This window comes from Pipistrellus hanaki (assembly GCF_964339955.1).
Source record: "Pipistrellus hanaki genome assembly, chromosome: 5".
NCBI classification, from domain to species: domain Eukaryota; kingdom Metazoa; phylum Chordata; class Mammalia; order Chiroptera; family Vespertilionidae; genus Pipistrellus; species Pipistrellus hanaki.
This window is the reverse complement of record NC_140507.1, coordinates 79061152-79080355: the sequence shown is the minus strand read 5'-3', so window position 1 is coordinate 79080355 and position 19204 is coordinate 79061152. Positions and strand designations below refer to the sequence as shown.

Sequence of the window (19204 nt, the reverse complement as noted above, 5' to 3'; positions counted from 1 at the left end):
GATATCCAACTGCCCATTTAGACCCAATCCCAGTTGGGTTCCAGATTGGAGAGCATGCAGGTTTGGCTGAGGGACACCCCCTACCATGCAGTAATTCTGGTGCACTTGGCCTCTAATACATATATGTATGACATATAGACTTGGACAACCATATGGTGACAGACAGAGGAAAATGGAAAGGGAAGTGGGGGAAGATGGAAGTGGGCAAAGAGGGGATGAGTAGGAACAGAAAGAGACTTGACTTTGTGGTGAGTTCATGATGCAGCATGCAATTGATTTTTATGGAGTTGTGCACTTAAAACCTGTAGGCTGTAATTAACAAATGTCACTCCAATACATTTGATGAAAAATTAGCATAGGTGGAAGTTCCCTATGTATAGAAAATTAACCAAAGACCTGAGAGTTTTATTTCCTGTCATAAGAGAAATACTCAACAGGCATGTATAACCTGAGTATGCAGAAGGTGAACCACAGAGCCCAACATTTGATAGTGTAAGGCCAGACCCAAGGTGTGTCAGAAAGTTCTTGTTGAAGAGGGCAAAAAAACTACTTACCCCTGAATATAAAACCCACCTTGATGCTTAAAGTGGTCACAGACCAGGACCTACAGCATAATATTCAGCAGGAGCTAGTTTCAAATGATGAATGTCTAGCTCACCCTAGACCAGTCAATCAAAATCAACATTTGAACAAGATCCCAGATTCATGTACATATTTATGTTGGGGAAGTTCTGGTCTGGAATGGTATTTCTCATCTCTGCACTGTTGACATTTCTGTTGGATACTTCTAGTAGTGGGGCTATCCAGTGCATTGTAAGATGTTGAGAGCCATCCCTGCCCTCAATCCACTAGGTGACAGTAGCACCTCCCTAGTTGCAACAACAACAAAAAAATTTCCAGACTTTGCTAGGTGTTCCCTAGGGGAAAAATGACCTCTGGTGCCAACCCCTGGTCTGGAGCAGAGAACTGGAAACATCTTACTGGAGTCCAATCAAAGCTCACCCCTTACTTAATTCATAATTTTGAGCAGTTCACCTCACCCTCTAAATCCCATTTCTGCAAATGTAGAATGAAGTTCATAATAGTACAACCTCAGAGAAAGGACTCATATAAAAATGAAATAAGACAATCCACATAATAAGAATCTAATTTCAGTCCATGGTGTATAAAAAGATCTGAATACTATAATAGATAAACACTATTTAAGTGAAGTACTAAATGCCAACTCTTAATTTGTGTTACAAGCACGAATCTCCTAATTGATTTGTCAAAAGCATCATGCAGCCAAGGATTAAGGTACCATGGTATTATAGCAAAGGAACTGACCTCTCTTCCTTGTTTAAGAGAGGAATAGCAATTTCTAGAGATATGAGGAGCTGTTGCCCTCCAGCTTTCAATACTTGAGAGATCCAGACAGGTTCCTCAGTATTAGATTTGGAGAAAATACTAACACAAATTTGGGAAATGGTGCAAGGAGGTTAGACTCTGGAAGGCAGGTGAGTTCATGGAAAAACAAATCAAGGCTGGGTTCACCTGACTTCTAATATGGTCTACTGGGAATGCATCAGGACAAAAGGTTCTTTCTGTCCAGATCAGTGCCCTAAGGGAAATGACATGCTCATAAGGGGAGGTAACAATGGGAACAGTATCTAATGAGCAGGTATAGTAGCTGACAATATCTCTTCTGCTGCATGAGCAGCCTTGATCTAGAAAGAACAAGGTTGTTGCTTTGGATTCCTTGGATTTTGAAGACCAGTGCTTAACTCCTTCCTGCTTACTTGACTGGGGACAGAGCTTCAGTCTCCATCATCAACCATCAACAAAAATTTGGACTTTCACAGAGAAATTTTTTTTCTAGAGCCTCATGCAGGTGAGTTTGAGAGCCCAGTAGGTAAGGTTCTGAGAGGATGGAAGATGAGAATTTCTACCTGTGATCACCTGAGAGTCTAACCAGCCTTACTTAGAGCCCAGAGATTGCCAATTTTGTTTACTAATGAATTTGAAAATAACATATTTAATATTTTAAAAAGAGAACTGTTCATTGAACTCAACAATACAAGGGTAATTGTTGATTGTTACATTGTGTGATAGAAGTCCAGTTGGATACGTCTGAGGAAGGAATAGGGGCCATAAAGTGGTTCCAATAAAATCAGAACATACAAAGGAAGTTTTGAAGTTCAGGAGAGTTGGAAAAACGGTATTAGATATGAATGTGTAAGCAGTAAAGTGAGGGTATTTAATTTTTTTTCAGATGGGGTGTATTTGAGCAAATTTTGTATTTATTAAAAGGATCCAGACCAATGTAGGTAGAGTCTATCTTGCAACACAGGATCGTTTGACATATATTTCAAAGTATCTCTCAAAAGGAGCATTACTTTCCAATTATTTGATTTCCTGGGAGGCTGAATATATTTTTTAGTTTATGGCCATTTACTTTCTACATTGCAAATTGTCTTTGGAAGCACATTGGTTTTTTGTTTGTTTTATTGAATTTATTGGGATGACGTCGTGCAAGTACTTTGTTTTTATGTATTAGGGTCTCAATGTTTTTATTAGTTTTTATTGCATTCTTTAAAAAGAGAATCACATTTTCACCAAGTTTTTGATTTTCCATTTAATTTTTGTGTGTGTGTAAAGATGCATTTATGGCATTGTGTGAGAGTTTATAAATTTTGTGTGATAAAATCTATCAGTTGGTCACATTGTGTTCCCTCATTGTTTTTGAACATTGAAAGCTCTTCTATTTCCTGAGTAGTAATGAATCATTTTGGCATCTGATTTCACATCTAATTTTTATTATTTTTACCATTTTTTGATTTGTGGTTAGATCTATTTTCTGAAATAGCAATCATCTTCCGTGATGTTTTCAAAAACATTCTTTTACATTCAACTGAGGCTCACCTATATCTTTTTCAAAAGTATGGTGAGTACATTTATGTTTATATAGGAAGAAATTATAACTTTCGATATGGTTTCCTCCACTGTGTTTTAAAGAATATATTTTCCTAGTAGTTTATTTCCTTTTACCCATTTCATCTTGAATTAGAGATGAATTATTATGATTTTCTTCCAGCTGTGAATATTATATTTTATTCCATTTCATTTGAACTCACTATATACAACATAGGTTTATTTTCCCTACCAACATTTCATTTCATTAATTCTCCTTTTCTTAAAATTTGTTTCCATGTAAATGCACACCTTTGTGAAAACATATAAGTGAACAAAGGAAGTGAAGTCCTACTCATTTGACTTTACACTAAGTGGAGAGGGAGGGTGCAGTGAAGTTAAGGTCTGTATGGCACTATGTCTTCAGTCATAAACATATGAGGAAAGGGGATAGATTATCTGGCTTATGTAGGATTTTGTAAAGTATGAGGACTTTGTGGACCAGAACCAGGACTAGCGTGTAACCATTGGGTGTGTCACAAAGAGACAATATCCTGAAGTTCAAGAGCAACAAAAGAATGATGCCACAGAGGGAGGGTATGTACGGGAGGGAGGGAAGGGACAAAAAAAAAAAAATGATGCCACAAAGAAAAAGAAGGGCCAGCCTCATCCACTATTGGGTCATATGAAAACATGAAATAGATACAGGAATAACAATCAGATCAGGAGCTGAGGGCAATGCAATGATGAGGCCAGCGGAGCAATAAAGGTCCAGTCAGTATGTGGTCTCTTGAGCCCTAGGTAACTTCAGCATCCATGCTGGCTGCCTCTTCTCTCTAAACTGGGTCTCTGCTGGGTTCTTCACTCACTGTTTTCCTCTCTTTTGCAGGAACTGTTATCCCCTTAAAACTATATCTTCCTTTACTGCATTATTCCATTTTTTAATTTCTTTACTGAATTCATTGTTACATATGTGTCTTTATTTCCCCATTGCCCCCCATACCCCTCCTCATGCCCTCACCCCCCGTTGTCCATGGACCATATGCATGCATACAAGTCTTTTGGTTGATCTCTTCCCCTACCACCACACTCCCATACCTTCCCTCTGAGGTTTGATGGTCTGATACATGCTTTTTGTCTCTGGATCTGATTTTGTTCATCAGTTTATGTTGTTCATTATATTCCATAAATGAGTGAGATCATGTGATATTTATCTTTCTTTTACTGGCTTATTTCACTTAGCATAATGCTCTCCATTTCCATCTATGTCTCACAGTATATGCCTTTTCCATTGTGATCAGATATGTGTTCACAAGCAAACTCATAAATATTATGAATGTACACACAGAGAAAAATATGAAAATTATCACCCATATGTTTACTAACAGGAAGGAACTATGGTAAACTTTTGTAGCTATTGACAAAATATGTCAACCACTTTAGGGGGATGGATATTGCTGCCCTCTCTATTTGGGTGAGAATATTAACATTTAGAAAGAATTGGTTGTCTCTCCAAATTCAAACAGCAAACATGTGGCAGATTCGAAATTAGTTACATACCCCAGCCTGTGACTCAGGCTTAATCCCCAGTAGGGGGCATGCAAAAATCACCCAATCAATGATTTTTTCTCAACATTGATATTTCTATTTCACTCTCCCTTCCTCTCTGAAATCAATATAAATATATTTTAAAAATATATATTACATAGAAATAAAAAGGTAGATATAGAGGCAGTGAAGAATAGAACCGACTATCAAATTACAGCGGGAAGGCTGGGGAGTGTTGGGGAGGGGAGGAAAGAGATCAACCAAAGGACTTGTATGCATGCATATAAGCACAACCAATGGACACAAGACACTGCGGTGGCGGGGGTGGGGTGGGGGGGGAGGGGTTTAGGGCATGTGCCAGAGGATAGGGGAGGCTGGGGGAAGGTCAATAGGGGAGGGGGACAGGAGATATATATACACTATGTTTTGTAATTCTTTAAACAATCAAATAATTATTTTTAAAAATAAACAAAATTCATAAAGTGCAATGAACAACTTTTGGACAAGAGGTTCCTTGTGACTTGAAATTTCATATTAGCAGAAAGGCCACCTCATTTGCCCACATTCTCTGACATCATCTCCCATCGCTCCACTCTTGCTCATCCCCCTACCATGCTGGCTTCATTTTGAACCTTGATTATCTGAAACAAGTGTCATGGACATTGCACTAGTTCTTTCACCTGCAGGGCACAGGCTTCATAAAAACCTGTATGTCTCCTGCTTTCTCTTCCTTGAGCTCCCTGTTCAAATGTTACCTTGTTCTTAGGTTTCCCTGAATTCACAGTAATTACACACCACATCACTTTTATACATGCATTTTGTTCCCTCAAAGCATTGGAACTGTAGCATTTCCACCATGTTAGTGAAACTTCCACCATGTTATGTGAAACTAATTCCCGCCCCCCCCCCCCCCCCCCCTAGTCATGACCACCAGCACTTGGTACAGGAAATGATACACAAATTTCAGCATTTCTTTTTCTGGGATTTTCGGAGGAATCAGAACTGCAGACCCTCATATCTGGGCTTTTCCTCTCCATGTACCTGATCACTGTGTTGGGAAACTTGCTCATCATCCTGGCCATCAGCTCAGACTGCCACCTCCACACACCCATGCGCTTCTTCCTCTCAACCTGTCCTTGGTAGATATCTGTTTCACCTCCACCACCGTCCCAAAGATGTTCTGGAACATCCAGACTCAAAGTCATCACCTATGTCTTGAATATCTGAAAACAATCTTATCCGCAGGACCTTTGCTCTGGCTCTTTCCTCAAACAATTTTCTAAATAACCTCATGTCTCCCATTCTGACTTCTTTAAGTTTTCTTTTCAAATGCTACCTTGCTTGTAGGTCTTTCTGAACTATCAGTAAAAAATAACACCCTTAAATTCTCTTTTATACTTACTTTTTTTTTTTTAGGGCACCTGACACCATCTAACGTTATATGATACTTATTTTGCATATATTTTTCACCACCATTATATTCTAGTGATTTTGCTTCTCAGCATCCTACACCTTTTTCCTGGAGATGGTCAGTACTCAACATATATTTCTCAGGGACATGAAAGCATTTCTCAGTAACATTGTGAAATACATTACCTGCTTGGAGAACAGTCTGAATGTATTTAGACACCTGAATGAGAGATGTCACAGGGGATTCCTTAAAGGGTATGATTTGTAATATATATATATATACACACACACATATTTATATAATAGGGAAATATGCTAATTAACTGGGACACCATAATGGCTCAACCAGACAGGAGGAAGTTGCATGCACAGCATCGGGGGCGGTCAGCAGGCGCCTTTGCTCACCTGCCCTGGGACAGGGCCTGATCAGTAGTGGCCATGGCTGCTTCAAGGGTGGGAGAGGGAGGCAGGGCCAGACCAGCAACTGTAGGGCGACTCAAGGGCTGGTAGCACCGTGCGATTTCAAGTTGTGCATTGGGCTTCATATATATATATATATCTATGAAGGGCTGGGAGCACCATGCGATTTCAAGTTGTGGTTGGGCTTCATATATCTATTACCACAAAATATAAATTGTAGCATTTCAATGGCTAGTAATGTCCATTTATATGAAAATTAATTATGTTATTTTTTCATTCTTAGTCATCACCTCCACCATGGGTCCAGGCAATGACACAGGTGGTTCACAATTTCTCCTTCTGGGATTATCAGTAAAACCAGAACTGCAGCCCCTCATATTTGGGCTTTTCCTCTCCATGTACCTGATCACTGTGTTGGGAAACCTGCTCATCATCCTGGCTGTGAGCTCAGACTCCCACCTCCACACGCCCATGTACTTTTTCCTCTCCAACCTGTCCTTGGTGGACATCTGTTTTACCTCCACCACCATCCCAAAGATGCTGGTGAACATCCAGACACAGAGAAAAGTCATCACCTGTGCAGGCTGCTTTACCCAAATTTATTTTCTCATACTCTTTGGAGGGTGGGACAACTTCCTTCTAACCGTGATGGCTTATGACAGGTTTGTGGCCATCTGCCACCCACTGCATTACATGGTCATCATGAACCCCAGGCTCTGTGGACTGCTGGTTCTGGTGTCTTTTATCATTAGTGTTTTGAATTCCTTGTTACATAGCTTAATGGTATCAAGACTGTCCTTCCCTGCAGAATTGGAAATTCCCCATTATTTCTGTGAAATTAAGCAGATGATCAAACTTGCCTCTTCTGACACCTTTCTTAATGACACTGTGATGTATTTTACAACTGCGCTGTTGGCTGGTGGTCCCCTGGCTGGGATCCTTTACTCTTACTCTAAAATAGTGGCCTCCATACGTAGAATGTCATCAGCTCAGGGGAAGTATAAGGCATTTTCTACATGTGCATCTCACCTCTCAGTAGTCTTCTTATTTTATTGCACAATCCTAGGTGTGTATCTCAGCTCTGCTCCTACTCACACCTCACAGTCAAGTGCAGTCACCTCAGTGATGTACACCGTGGTCACACCCATGCTGAACCCTTTCATCTACAGTCTCAGGAACAAAGACATAAAGAGAGCTCTGAATAGCTTCTTGGGGATGACAAGTACCAAAGGGACAATTGTTTTGGGGCTGAAAAAGTGCCTTTGATTTCATGGCTCAACACCCTGAAACCAGAAGCTGTGATTGATAATGTGGAAGAGAACTAGACCCTTCTGTTTATTCCCTGGCTTGTCCATTTTTTTGTGTTTGACTTCTCTATATAAAAAGCTTCTGGTCTGTTTTTACCATTTTTATACAATCTCAAAATTTTTCTCAACCTTGCATCAGAAACATTTGGAAATTTTCTTATCTTTCATGGGACAACTTGGATTTCTCTAAAATAATTTCATCTCAAGTGACATATATCATGCTAAGAAATTTTCCTCTAGTTTTCCTGAAAAAAAAAATCAGGATTGTATTGCTCATATGGACAAAAGTACATGTGACATGTAACAACTTTTATTTAATTTTATTGTACAGGGAAATATGAAACCAGTTTTCACTTTGCATCTGTCATTCATTTTTACATCACTATTTCTTCCTGATAGTGTAGATGTTGAGTGTTGTTCCATTTAAGTCTCAGCTGACTGATAAAAAATATGTTCATTATAAATGGCTGGAGCACTCCCGAGGGCCTTGAATTCTTGTGACACTGACAATGTTGTGGCTGGACCTGCCCTTGTGGTTCTTATTATGAGTGCAAGATGCACACAAGCAGCAATAATCAGAGACCCTGGTAAAAGCAAGGTCCATTGCTCACAAACCCTGCTCGCACACCCTGCCTGAAGTCCACACAAAAGTTCATGGGGAGAGAGGGAGAAGGAGTTGGAGGAAAGAGGAGAATGAGGAGAAGAAAGAGGAAAAAAAAAAAGAAAAAGAAAAAAAGAAAAGAAAAGAAAAAGAAGAGAGAGGGGCGAAAGAGAGAGAAAACACAACTGAGGTCTCTGAATCTATTATAGTTGAAGGGCAGGATGCATTGAGTTTCAAATTTTCACTCCTTCTTGGTGAATTTAAAACTTAAGAGCAGGCATTAGTGTGAGAAAAGTGAAAAGGAGGGTCACTCAGAGGTCAGTGACCTATGTTATCCAGAGCTTTCTATAAGAAGAACTTCCTGGGCCAGTTGGCCTGGGTGCTTATCTCATAGCCTGTCACAGAGGTGGCCATATGTTTATTCAACATGGCTATCTTTCAAATGAATGCCTTGGAAATTAAATGTTCAGTGTCAGGCAATTACTCTGCAAACCTGGTACTCTGCTTTATAACTGGTCTCCTGACTTTATGGTGCTATTCAGCTCACTGTCCCCAATTCCTATTACAGACATTGACAAAAATTGACTATCAGATATATATCTACTAGTGACATCTACATGGAAAGGCAAGTTTTCGTCAATTAATCTAATACATCTTTAATGTCAGAGATGACCTGAAATATGAGGAAGCAAAATTGTTAAGCACTAATTTTGTTACTATGCAAAATCTTGCTTTTTCATGCTGTACTCATCAAAGTATGGAAGATTGATGTCCATGTATAAGGTGCTTTATGCATTAGGGTCAGTGATTGGTTAGTGTATTTTTAACTTTTAGTTTAATTTTTATATATTTTTTTCTGCTCGAAAATTCTAGTGCTGCCTACAATTATGTCTCCTCTATAGCTCCAATGAAAATACTTCTCTTACAAATTTTGTCATGTGGATGAAAAGAGCACCATAAACAAAAACTGTAAAGCTCAGGGCAGCGGGAGAGGGGCGGGCACTGCATAGTAGGCTAAAAAACTCAAAACCTAATGCAACCACATAAGATGGTCTGAAATTAAAACTTTCTAACTAAAAGCAGGTTATAGCAGGCAGCCATCTCCTAGGCTAGAATCTTCCATGATAAAAGTCAATCTTTGCCTTAATAACGATATCTATTGTCTTTTTTATAGTTGACAGTATTGTAGGAATCCCCTGTTCTCCCCTTTGCCCCCTCTACTCAGCACCCACCCCACCCCAGGCCTTTACCACATTATTGTCGGTGTCCATGTGTTATGCAAATGTACATATATGGCCTTTGGTTAATTCCTTCCTGTCCCCGCCCCCAACCTCATCTACACTGTCATGTGTCATCTGTTCCATGTATTCATGTCTCTGGACCTATTTTGTTAATCAGTTTACTTTGCTCATTATGTTCCACATATAAGTGAGGTTATGTAATATTTTTCTTCCTCTGACTGGTTTATTTCACTTAGAATTATAGATTCCAGATCCATGCATGCTATCACAAAGGGTGAGATATAACTTTTTTACCGCAACTTAGTATTCCATTGCCTAAATGTTCTACCGCTTTTTCATTCACTCATTTGCTCATGGGCACCTCGGTTGTTTCCAGACCTTAACTATTGTACATAATGCTGCTATGAACATAGGGGTGCATATATTCTTTCTGATTTGGTGTTTGGGATTCTTAGGCTCTATTCCCAGAAGTGGGATCTCTGGGTTAAATGGCAGTTTGATTTTTATTTTTTTGAGAAAATTCCATACTGTTTTCCACAATTGCTGCGATAGTGTGCATTCTAACTAGCAGTGTAAGAGTATTCTCCGCCCCCTCCCCCCCCATCCTTGCCATCACTTGTTTGTTGATTTATTGATGTTGGCCATTCTGGCAGGTATGAGGTGATATCTCATTGTAGTTTTAATTTGCATCTCTCTGATGATTAGTGAACTTGAGCATTTTTTCATATGTCTATTCGCCATCTTTGAGTTCTTTTGGAGAAGTGTCTATTCAGGTCCTTTGCCCAATTTCATTTTTTTTTCTTTCATTTTTTAAAATTAAGGTATTATATGTGTACATATCTTACCATTGCCTCCCCTCCACCCCACTCCCATACATGCTCTCAACCCCCAGAGTTTTGACTCCACTGGTTATGCTTATATGCATGCACACAAGTCTTTTGTTTGATCTATTTCCCCCTCTTCTCCCTAACCTTCCCTCTGTAATTTGACATTCTGTTTGATGCTTTACTGTCTCTGTATCTATCTTTTTGTTCATCGGTTTATAATGTTCTTTATTATCCACAAATGAGTGAGGTCATGTGGAATTTTTTCTTCCATTGATTGGTTTATTTCACTTAGTATAATGTTCCCAGTTCCATCCAGGTTGCTGCAAATGGTAAGAATTCCTTCTTTTTTATGGCAGCATAGTATTCCATTGTAGATGTACCATACTTTTCTGATCCAGTCATCTGCTGATGGGCTCCTAGGCTGTTTCCAAATCTTAGCTATTATAAATTGTGCTGCTATGAACACAGGGGTGCATATATCCTTTCTTATTGGTGTTTCCAGTTTCTTAGGATATATTCCTAGGAGTGGGATTACTGGGTCACATGGGAGTTCCATTTTCAGTTTTTGAGGAAGCTCCATACTGTTCTGTACAGTGACTGCACCGGTCTACATTCCCACCAGCAGTGCACAAGAGGTCCTTTTTCTCCGCATCCTTGCCAACACTTGTTGTTTGTTGATTTGTTGATGTTGGCCTTTCTGGTGGGTGTGAGATGGTACTGCATTGTCGTTTTGATTTGCATCTCTCGGATCATTAGTGACTTTCAGCATGTTTTCATGCGTCCCTTGGCCTTCCTTCTGTCTTCTTTTGAAAAGATTCTACTTAGGTCCATTGCCCATTTCTTTATTGGATCATTTATTTTTCCTTTTATTAAGTTGTATAAGTTGTTGGTAATGTTGGAGATGAAACTTTTATCAGTGATAACATTTGCAAATATGTTCTCCCATATGTGGGGTTTCTTGTTGTTTTGTTGATCGTTTCTTGTTTTCCTAGTGCTGAGCTGTATAAGTTCTTTATGTATTTTAGAAATTAACCCCTTATCAAATGGAACATTGGCAAATATGTTCTTACATACAGTCTGTTTCCATTTCATTTTGTTGATGGTTTCTTTGACAGTGCAGCCACTTTTTTGTTTGATGTAGTACCATTTGTTGATTTTTTCCCTTTGTTTCCCTTGCCCTAGGAAATTTATCAGCAAAAATACTGCCACATGAGATGTCTGAGATATTACTGCCTATGTTTTATTTTGGAATTTTTATGGGTTCATGGCTTACAACTAAGTCTTTTATCCTTTTCAGTTCGTTCCTGTGTATGGTGTAAGTTGGTGGTCTAATTTTATTTTTTCTTTGTACCTGTCCAATATCCCCAAATCCATTTATTGAAGAAACCGTCTTGCTGCATTACATGCTCTTGACTCCTTTGACAAAAAAATTAATTGACCATAATGGCGTGGGTTGATTTGTGGGGTCTCTGTTGCATTCCACTAATCTATATGCTTTTTTTTGTGTGTGCCAGTACCATGTTTTTTCTATTATAGTGGCTTTGTAGTATAGTTTGATGTCTGGTATTGTGACCACTCCAACTTTGTTCTTCTTTCTAAGATTGCTGAGGATATTCAGTCTTTTTTGGTTCTATATACATTTTGGGATTATTTGTTTAGATCTCTGAAATATGCTTTTGGTATTTTTTTAAAATTATGCAGGCATCCTGGTATAGTTAACAACAGAGTTGGTAGGAATCAGGCCCAGGATGCCAGCCAGCTTCCGGCTGCTGTTCTCCCAGCAGTGTAACACTTACCTAGGTATAAGGCAACCTAGGCAGTTGCCTACGGCTAGGGTGCTTTTGATATTTTAATAGAGATTGCATTGACTCTATGGATTCCTTTAGATCGTATGGACATTTTATTTTTAAAAGATATATTTTATTGATTTTTTTACATAAAGGAAGCAAGAGGGATAGATATCACTCATCTAGGGGAAATGATGAACTATATACACTGATGAACAAGAAGAGAGCTGGAGACAGAGAAGCATAGATCAGTCTGTCAGACCACAGAGGAAAGGTAGGGGAGTGTGGGGATAAGTGGGAGAGATTAACCAAACGACTTGTGTGCATGCATATGAGCCTAACCAGTGGTCATGGACAACAGGGGTGTGGGGGCATATGTAGGGAGGGGTTTGGAATGGGAATGTGGGGATGAGGACAAATATGTGATATCTGAATCAATAAAAAAATTTAAAAAGAAAAGAGAAAGTTAGAAATATCTACAATGCCTCCTGCACACCCCCTATTGGGGATGTGCCTGAAACTAAGGTACAGGCCCTTGACCTGAGTCAAACCTGGGATTCTTCAGATTGCAGGACGCCACTCTATTCACTGAGCCAAACCTATTAGGGCATAGTATGGACATTTTAATGATGTAAATACTCCTAATCCATGAACACAGTATACGTTTTCATTTGCTACCATCTTCCTCTATTTTTCTCTTCACTGTCCTATGGTTTTCTGAGTACAGATCTTTTGCCTCCTTGGTTAAGTTTATTCCTGGGCACCTTATTTTTGTTGTTGTTGCAGTGTAAATTAGATTGATTTTAGTTTCTCTTTTTTAAAGTTATTATTGGAGTATAAGAATGACATTGATTTCTAAGGTTAAATTTGTACCCTGCTACTTTGCCTAATTCATTTATTGAATCTCATAGTTTTTTGGTGGAGACTTTAAAGTTGTCTATGTTCAATGTCATGTAAAATTGAAGATGTCATGGGAAAATTGGAGAGATGCATGCAAAAAAATTTTAAATTAGACTACCAATTTACACCATACACAAGAATAAACTCAAAATGCATAAAAACTTAATTGTAAGTCAGGAAACCATAGAACTCTGGAAAAAAAAAAAAAAAAACCACATAGGCAGCAAAATCTTACACATCTCACATAGCAGAATTTTCACAGATACATCTCCTGGCAGTGTTTCCCAAAGTGTGGTACGCGTACCTCCAGGGGTACAGAAAAGTTTGGTGGGGGTATGCATTGCACCGGAGTTTGGTGGGGATATGCACTACACCATGCTTAGCTGCGTCTAATTCTACGTTCTCATGAGTACAAGGGGTACTCAGCGTTACGAAAATTATAGAAGGGGTACACATATGTCAAAAGTTTGGGAAACACTGTAGGGCAAGAAAAACAAAGGAAAAAATAAACAAGTGGGTCTACAACAAACTAAAAAGCTTTTGTACAGCAAAAAGCAAGCAAGCAAACAAACAAACAAAAACACAACATCTTCAAAATGCAAAGAGAACCCACTGTATGAGAGAACAATTTTGCCAATAATACATTGATAGGTGTCACATGGTAACTCAGTAACACCAACAAACAAGTATTGGCAAAGATGTGGAAAAAAGGGAATCCTAGTACCCTACTGCTGGTAATGCAGACTGGTACAACCATCATGAAAACCAGTATGGAATTTCCTCAACAAATTAAAAATTGAACTGCTGTTTGACCTCATGATACCATATCTAGGAATATATCCTAAGAATCCTGAAACACCAATCAGAAAGAATATACGCACCCCTGTGTTCACAGCAGGACAATTTACAACAGTTAAGATCTGGAAACAGCTCATGTGCCCATTAGTAGATGAATAGATTAAAAAAAAAAAGCTGTGGAATACTGTGAAGCTTTAAAAAAGAAGGATCTCTTACCCTTTGAGAATAGCATGAAGGGACCTGGAGAGTATTATGCTAAGTGAAATAAACCAGTCAGAGAAAAACAAGTAGCACATGATCTCACTTATTTGTAGAATCTAATAAGCAAAATAAACCAACCAAAACAATATGTCCAGAAGCATGGAAGCATGGAACAGACTGATGGATCTCACAAGAAAGGGGGTAGAGTGGGTGGGCAGAGAATAACCAACAAACTTATATGCTTGTAGGCATATATGCATAATTCATGGACATAGACAATAGTGTGGTGAAGGCTGGGGGAGGGGAGGATGGTGGTCAGGGAACAATGGAGGAACTGGCAGACATCTAAAATACATTTAACAATAAAGATAAAAAAAAAAAAGAATAAAATGGTAATTAAAAAAAAAAGATGTCTGTAGGTGTAGGGGTGTGTTACTTCTGGAATCTCCAGGGGAGAATCCATTTCCTCTCCTACTCCAGTTTCTCATGCCACATGGCCTTTTCTCCATCTGTATTTTTTTAAAATTATTTTTTAATTAAAATATATTTTATTGATTTTTTACAGAGAGGAGGAGAGAGGGATAGAGAGCTAGAAACGTCGATGAGAGAGAAACATCGACCAGCTGCCTCTTGCACACCCCCTACTGGGGATGTGCCCGCAACCAGGGTACATGCTCTTGACCAGAATCGAACCTGGGACCTTTCAGTCCGCAGACCAACGCTCTACCACTGAGCCAAACCGGTTTTGGCCTTTTCTCCATCTTTAAAGCCAACTGTGTAGCATCTTTTAGTCCCCCTCTGATTCCAACAATTTTTCATTCCTCTTCCAAACGTTAGAGCCACAATGCTTTCATTAGTCCCACCTCCATTATTACGGCCAATCTTACCTGAAAGCCAGCTGATTATTCCAACTATTCAATCTGCTACACTAATCCCATTTTGTAATGACAACTTTCTTAATAACATGGTGATGTATTTTATAACTGTGCTACTGGGTGGTGGTCCCCTACCTGGTATCTTTTACTCTTACTCTAAGATAGTGTCTTCCATACATGCAATCCCATCAGCTCAGGGGAAGTATAAAGCATTTTCTACCTGTGTGTCTCACCTCTCAGTTGTCTCCTTATTTTATGGTACAAGCCAAGGAGTGTACGTTGGCTCTGCTGCTGCCCAAAGCTCACACTCAAGTGCAGCCTCCTCAGTGATGTACACTGGGGTCACACCCATGCCTAACCCCTTCATCTATAGTCCAGGAACAAAGACATAAAGGGAGCCTTGAAACGATTCTTTGGGATGGCAGCTTAAAAAAAGAGCTCTGCTGAGTCTGAAAAAGTGCACTGGATTTTATGGCTTCAAGACTGAAAGCCAGAAATTAAGATTCTTTAATCAGATTGTGTTTGTGAAATTTGCTTCTTTTATTTATTTCCCAGAATTTCCTTTGTTTGACTTAAACTTCTTAATACAATTTAAGTAACCATTTCATTACACTTTCTGCTATGTCTATTATACAGACAGTTTCCCCCTTTCTTCTTTCTTCTAAGCTCACATAGTTTTTTGCAACCTTGATCAGAATGCAAATTCCAGTTTACTTCATGAACAACATGAATTTCTTAAGATTAATTTATTCTCAAATTACATACATCATTGTAAGGAAGTTGTTCTTATTTTATAGATAGAATAGTGATAAGTTGTATTATTCACGTGGGAAAAACTTTGCTTGGTTAATCACACTATATAATTTCATTACAGGAAAATCTGACACCTCAATTTTAACTTTTATGTTTCTCATCTGTATACATCTGTACTTTAACTGCTCTTCCTGATAATGTTGACTTTATTATCATTCCTTATAAGTCTCAGCCTATTGAAGGTAATGCTCTAGGCTGAAAATGCCTTGAGCCCTGTTACTTGTTCTTCAGACCACAGCCAATGCTGTGGCTGGATGGGCTCTTATGGTCCTTATTAAAATTGCAACAATCATGAGGGATGTGAAATCATAAGGTTTATTAGTTACAGGTCCTGGAGGATTCACGACATCCTAAGGGCCACATCACAAGGTCTCAGAACGGGGGAAGGGATGGAGAAGGGAGAAAGAGAGAGAGAGAAAAGGTTGATTTGTGAGGAGAGACCTGAGTGCTTCTCTAGTAGGTTTGTCACAAAGCTGGCAATAGGGTTATTTGAGACTAGAGGCCTGATGCAGGAATTCATGTACTAGTCATGTTCCTTGGCCTTGCCTGTGGGATCAGGCCAAAACCAGCTCTCCGACATCCCCCAAGGGGTCCTAGATTGTGAGAGGGTGCAGGTCAGGCCAAGGGACCCCACCAGTGCATGATCAGGGTCAGGTTGGGATGCAGAAGGTTGGTCAGCTGGACAGGGACGATGGGAGGGCTCCAAGGCATCAATCCTTTAACTGCTCTTCCAGTCCATCTTACTCAGTCCCGATTGGCCAGACCCCAGCAGCAAGAAAACCTACCAGTTGGAGTATCTGTCCCTGATAGCCACTGTACATCATAGGGGGCAGTTGAGCGGCCTTAGCATATCATTAGCATATTTTGTTATGATTGGTGAATGGATGACCGGACACATGACATATTAGGCTTTTATTATATAGGATAGATGTCTTTGAAACAGATGTCTCATACATCAAAAGTTTAATGTCAGGTATTTACACTAGTATCATGCTACTAGGATTTATAATTAATCTCCTGGTTTTATTATCTTATTCAACTCAGTGTCCAGAATACCTAGAATACTACTGGGAAGATTGATTATCAATATATATGTCAAAGTGGCTTCTATATGGATATGAGGCAGGAGAGAAAGAAACCAAAACCCCCACATCTGGGCATGATCAAAGAGAAAATAGTTTATGGCAGGAAACCACTGCAGTGGTTAGAGGTCACAACTGCAAGGACTGGCTAGAACCAGATCATTCCAAGATTAATGGAACAGAACAGAGAACCCAGAAATCAACCCACGCCATTACGGTCAATTAATTTTTTTCTAAGGTGTCAAGAGCATGTAATGCAGCAAGACTATTTCTTCAATAAATGGATTTGGGGAAAAGAAACAGGTACAAAGAAAACATGAAATTAGACCACTAACTTACACCATACACAGGAAACTCAAAAGGATAAAACACTTAATTGTAAGCCACTAACCCATAAAAATTCTATAAGAATACATTGGCAGTAATATCTCAGATATCTCATGTAGCAGTATTTTTCTTGAAACATCTCCTAGGGCAAGGGAAACAAAGGATAAGTCAACAAATGGTACTACATCAAACAAAAAAGCATCTGTACAGCCAAAGAAACCATCAACAAAATGAAATGGGGACCATCTGTATGTGAGAACATATATGCCAATGATCCATCTGATAAGGTATTAATTTCCAAAATATATAAAGAACTTATACAGCTCAGCACTACAAAAACAAATAATCCAGTTAAAATTGGGGAAAGGGCCTGAATAGACATTTCTCCAAAGAGAACCCACAAATGGCTAATAGAGATGAAAAAAATGCTCAAGGTCACTAATCATCAGAGAGATTCAAATTAAAACTACAATGAGGTATCACCTCACACCTGCCAGAATGGCCACCATCAACAAATCAACAAACAAATGCTGGTAAGGATGTGGGGAAAAAACCAAAAACACTAGTATACTGCTAGTTAGAATGCACACTGTCACAGCAATTGTGAAAAACAGTATGGAATTTCCTCAAAAAAATAAAAATCAAACTGCCATTTAACCCAGAGATCCCACTTCTGGGAATAGAGCCTAAGAATCCCAAACACCAAATCAGAAAGAATATATGCACCCCTATGTTCATAGCAGCATTATGTACAATAGTTAAGGTCTGGAAACAACCGAGGTGCCCATGAACAAATGAGTGAATGAAAAAGCTGTAGTACATTTACACAATGGAATACTAAGTAGCTGTGAAAAAGTTACCTCTTATATAACCTCATTTATATGTGGAATATAATGAGCAAAGTAAACTGATTAACGAAATAGGTCCAGAGACATGAATACATGGAACAGATGACACATAACAGCGTAGATGAGGCTTGGGGAGGTGTTTGGGGGGGGGGGTGCAGGAAGGAATTAACCAAAGGCCATAACACATGGACACCGACAATAATGTGGTAAAGGCCTGGGGTGGAATGGGTGCTGTGTAGAGGGGGCAAGAAGGAGAACGGGGGATTCCTGCAATACTGTCAACAGTAAAAAAGACAATAGATATTGTCATTAAGGCAAAGATTGACTTTTATCATGGAAGATTCTAGCCTAGGAGATGACTGCTATAACCTGCTTTTAGTTAGAAGGTTTTAATTTCAGACCATCTTATGTGGTTGCATTAGGTTTTGAGTTTTTTAGGCTACTATGCAGTGCCCGCCCCTCTCCCGCTGACCTGAGCTTTTCAGTTTTTATTTGTGGTGCTTTTTTTCATTCACATGACAAAATTTAGTAAAGGAGAAGTAATTTCCTGGAACTATGGAGGAGTCATAATTGTAGGCAGAACTGGAATTTTCAAGTAGAAAAGAAAATATAATTTATTACAAATTAAAAATACACTAACCAGTCACTGACCCTAATGCATAAAGCCATCAATCTTTCATACTTTGATGAGTACAGCATGAAAAAGCAAGATTTTTTGCACAGTAACAAAATTAGTGCTTAACAATTTTGCTTCCTCATATTTCAGGTCATCTCTGACATTAAAGCTATATTAGATCAATTGATGAAAACTTGCCTTTCCATGTAGACGTCACTAGTGGATACACATTTGATAGTCAATTTTTGTCAGTGTCTATAGTAGGAATTGGGGACACTGAGCTGAATAGTACCTTAAAGCCAGGAGACCAGTTATAAAGCAGAAAAACATGTTTGTAGAGTAATTGCCTGACACTGAACTCTTAATTTCCAAGGCATTCATTTGAAAGATAACCATGTTGAATAAACATATGGCCACCTCTGTGACAGGCTATGAGATAAGCACCCAGGCCACTGGCCCAGGAAATTCTCCTTATGGAAAGCCCTGGATAACATAGGTAACTGTCCTCATGAGTGACTCTCCTTTTCACTTTCACACACTAACCCCTGCTCTTAAGATTTAAATTTACCAAGAAAGAGTGACTGTAATAGATGCAGAGACCACAGTTGTGTTCTCTCTCCTTCCCCCTTTCTCTTCTTCCTTCTCTTTTCTCTTTCTCTTTCTCCTCCTCATTTATCTCTTTCCTCCTACTTCCCCCCCCCCCATCCCCTTCTC

The 19204-nt window shown here is 39.1% G+C and overlaps 2 protein-coding genes across 2 annotated transcripts in view; one reads left to right on the top strand and one right to left on the bottom strand.

Moving 5' to 3' along the window:
- The window catches only part of LOC311622616 (olfactory receptor 7A17-like), a gene marked incomplete at both ends in the record, with an annotated part of 47388 nt that overhangs the window by 26487 nt on the left and 1697 nt on the right, over positions 1 to 19204 (bottom strand). The window lies entirely within an intron of this gene.
- Positions 6565 to 7533, top strand: LOC311622617 (olfactory receptor 7A17-like; the record flags this gene model as incomplete). The annotated part of the gene is made up of 1 exon (XM_084883872.1): positions 6565 to 7533. One exon carries the CDS (start codon positions 6565 to 6567, stop codon positions 7531 to 7533), a length of 969 nt encoding a protein of 322 aa, XP_084739998.1.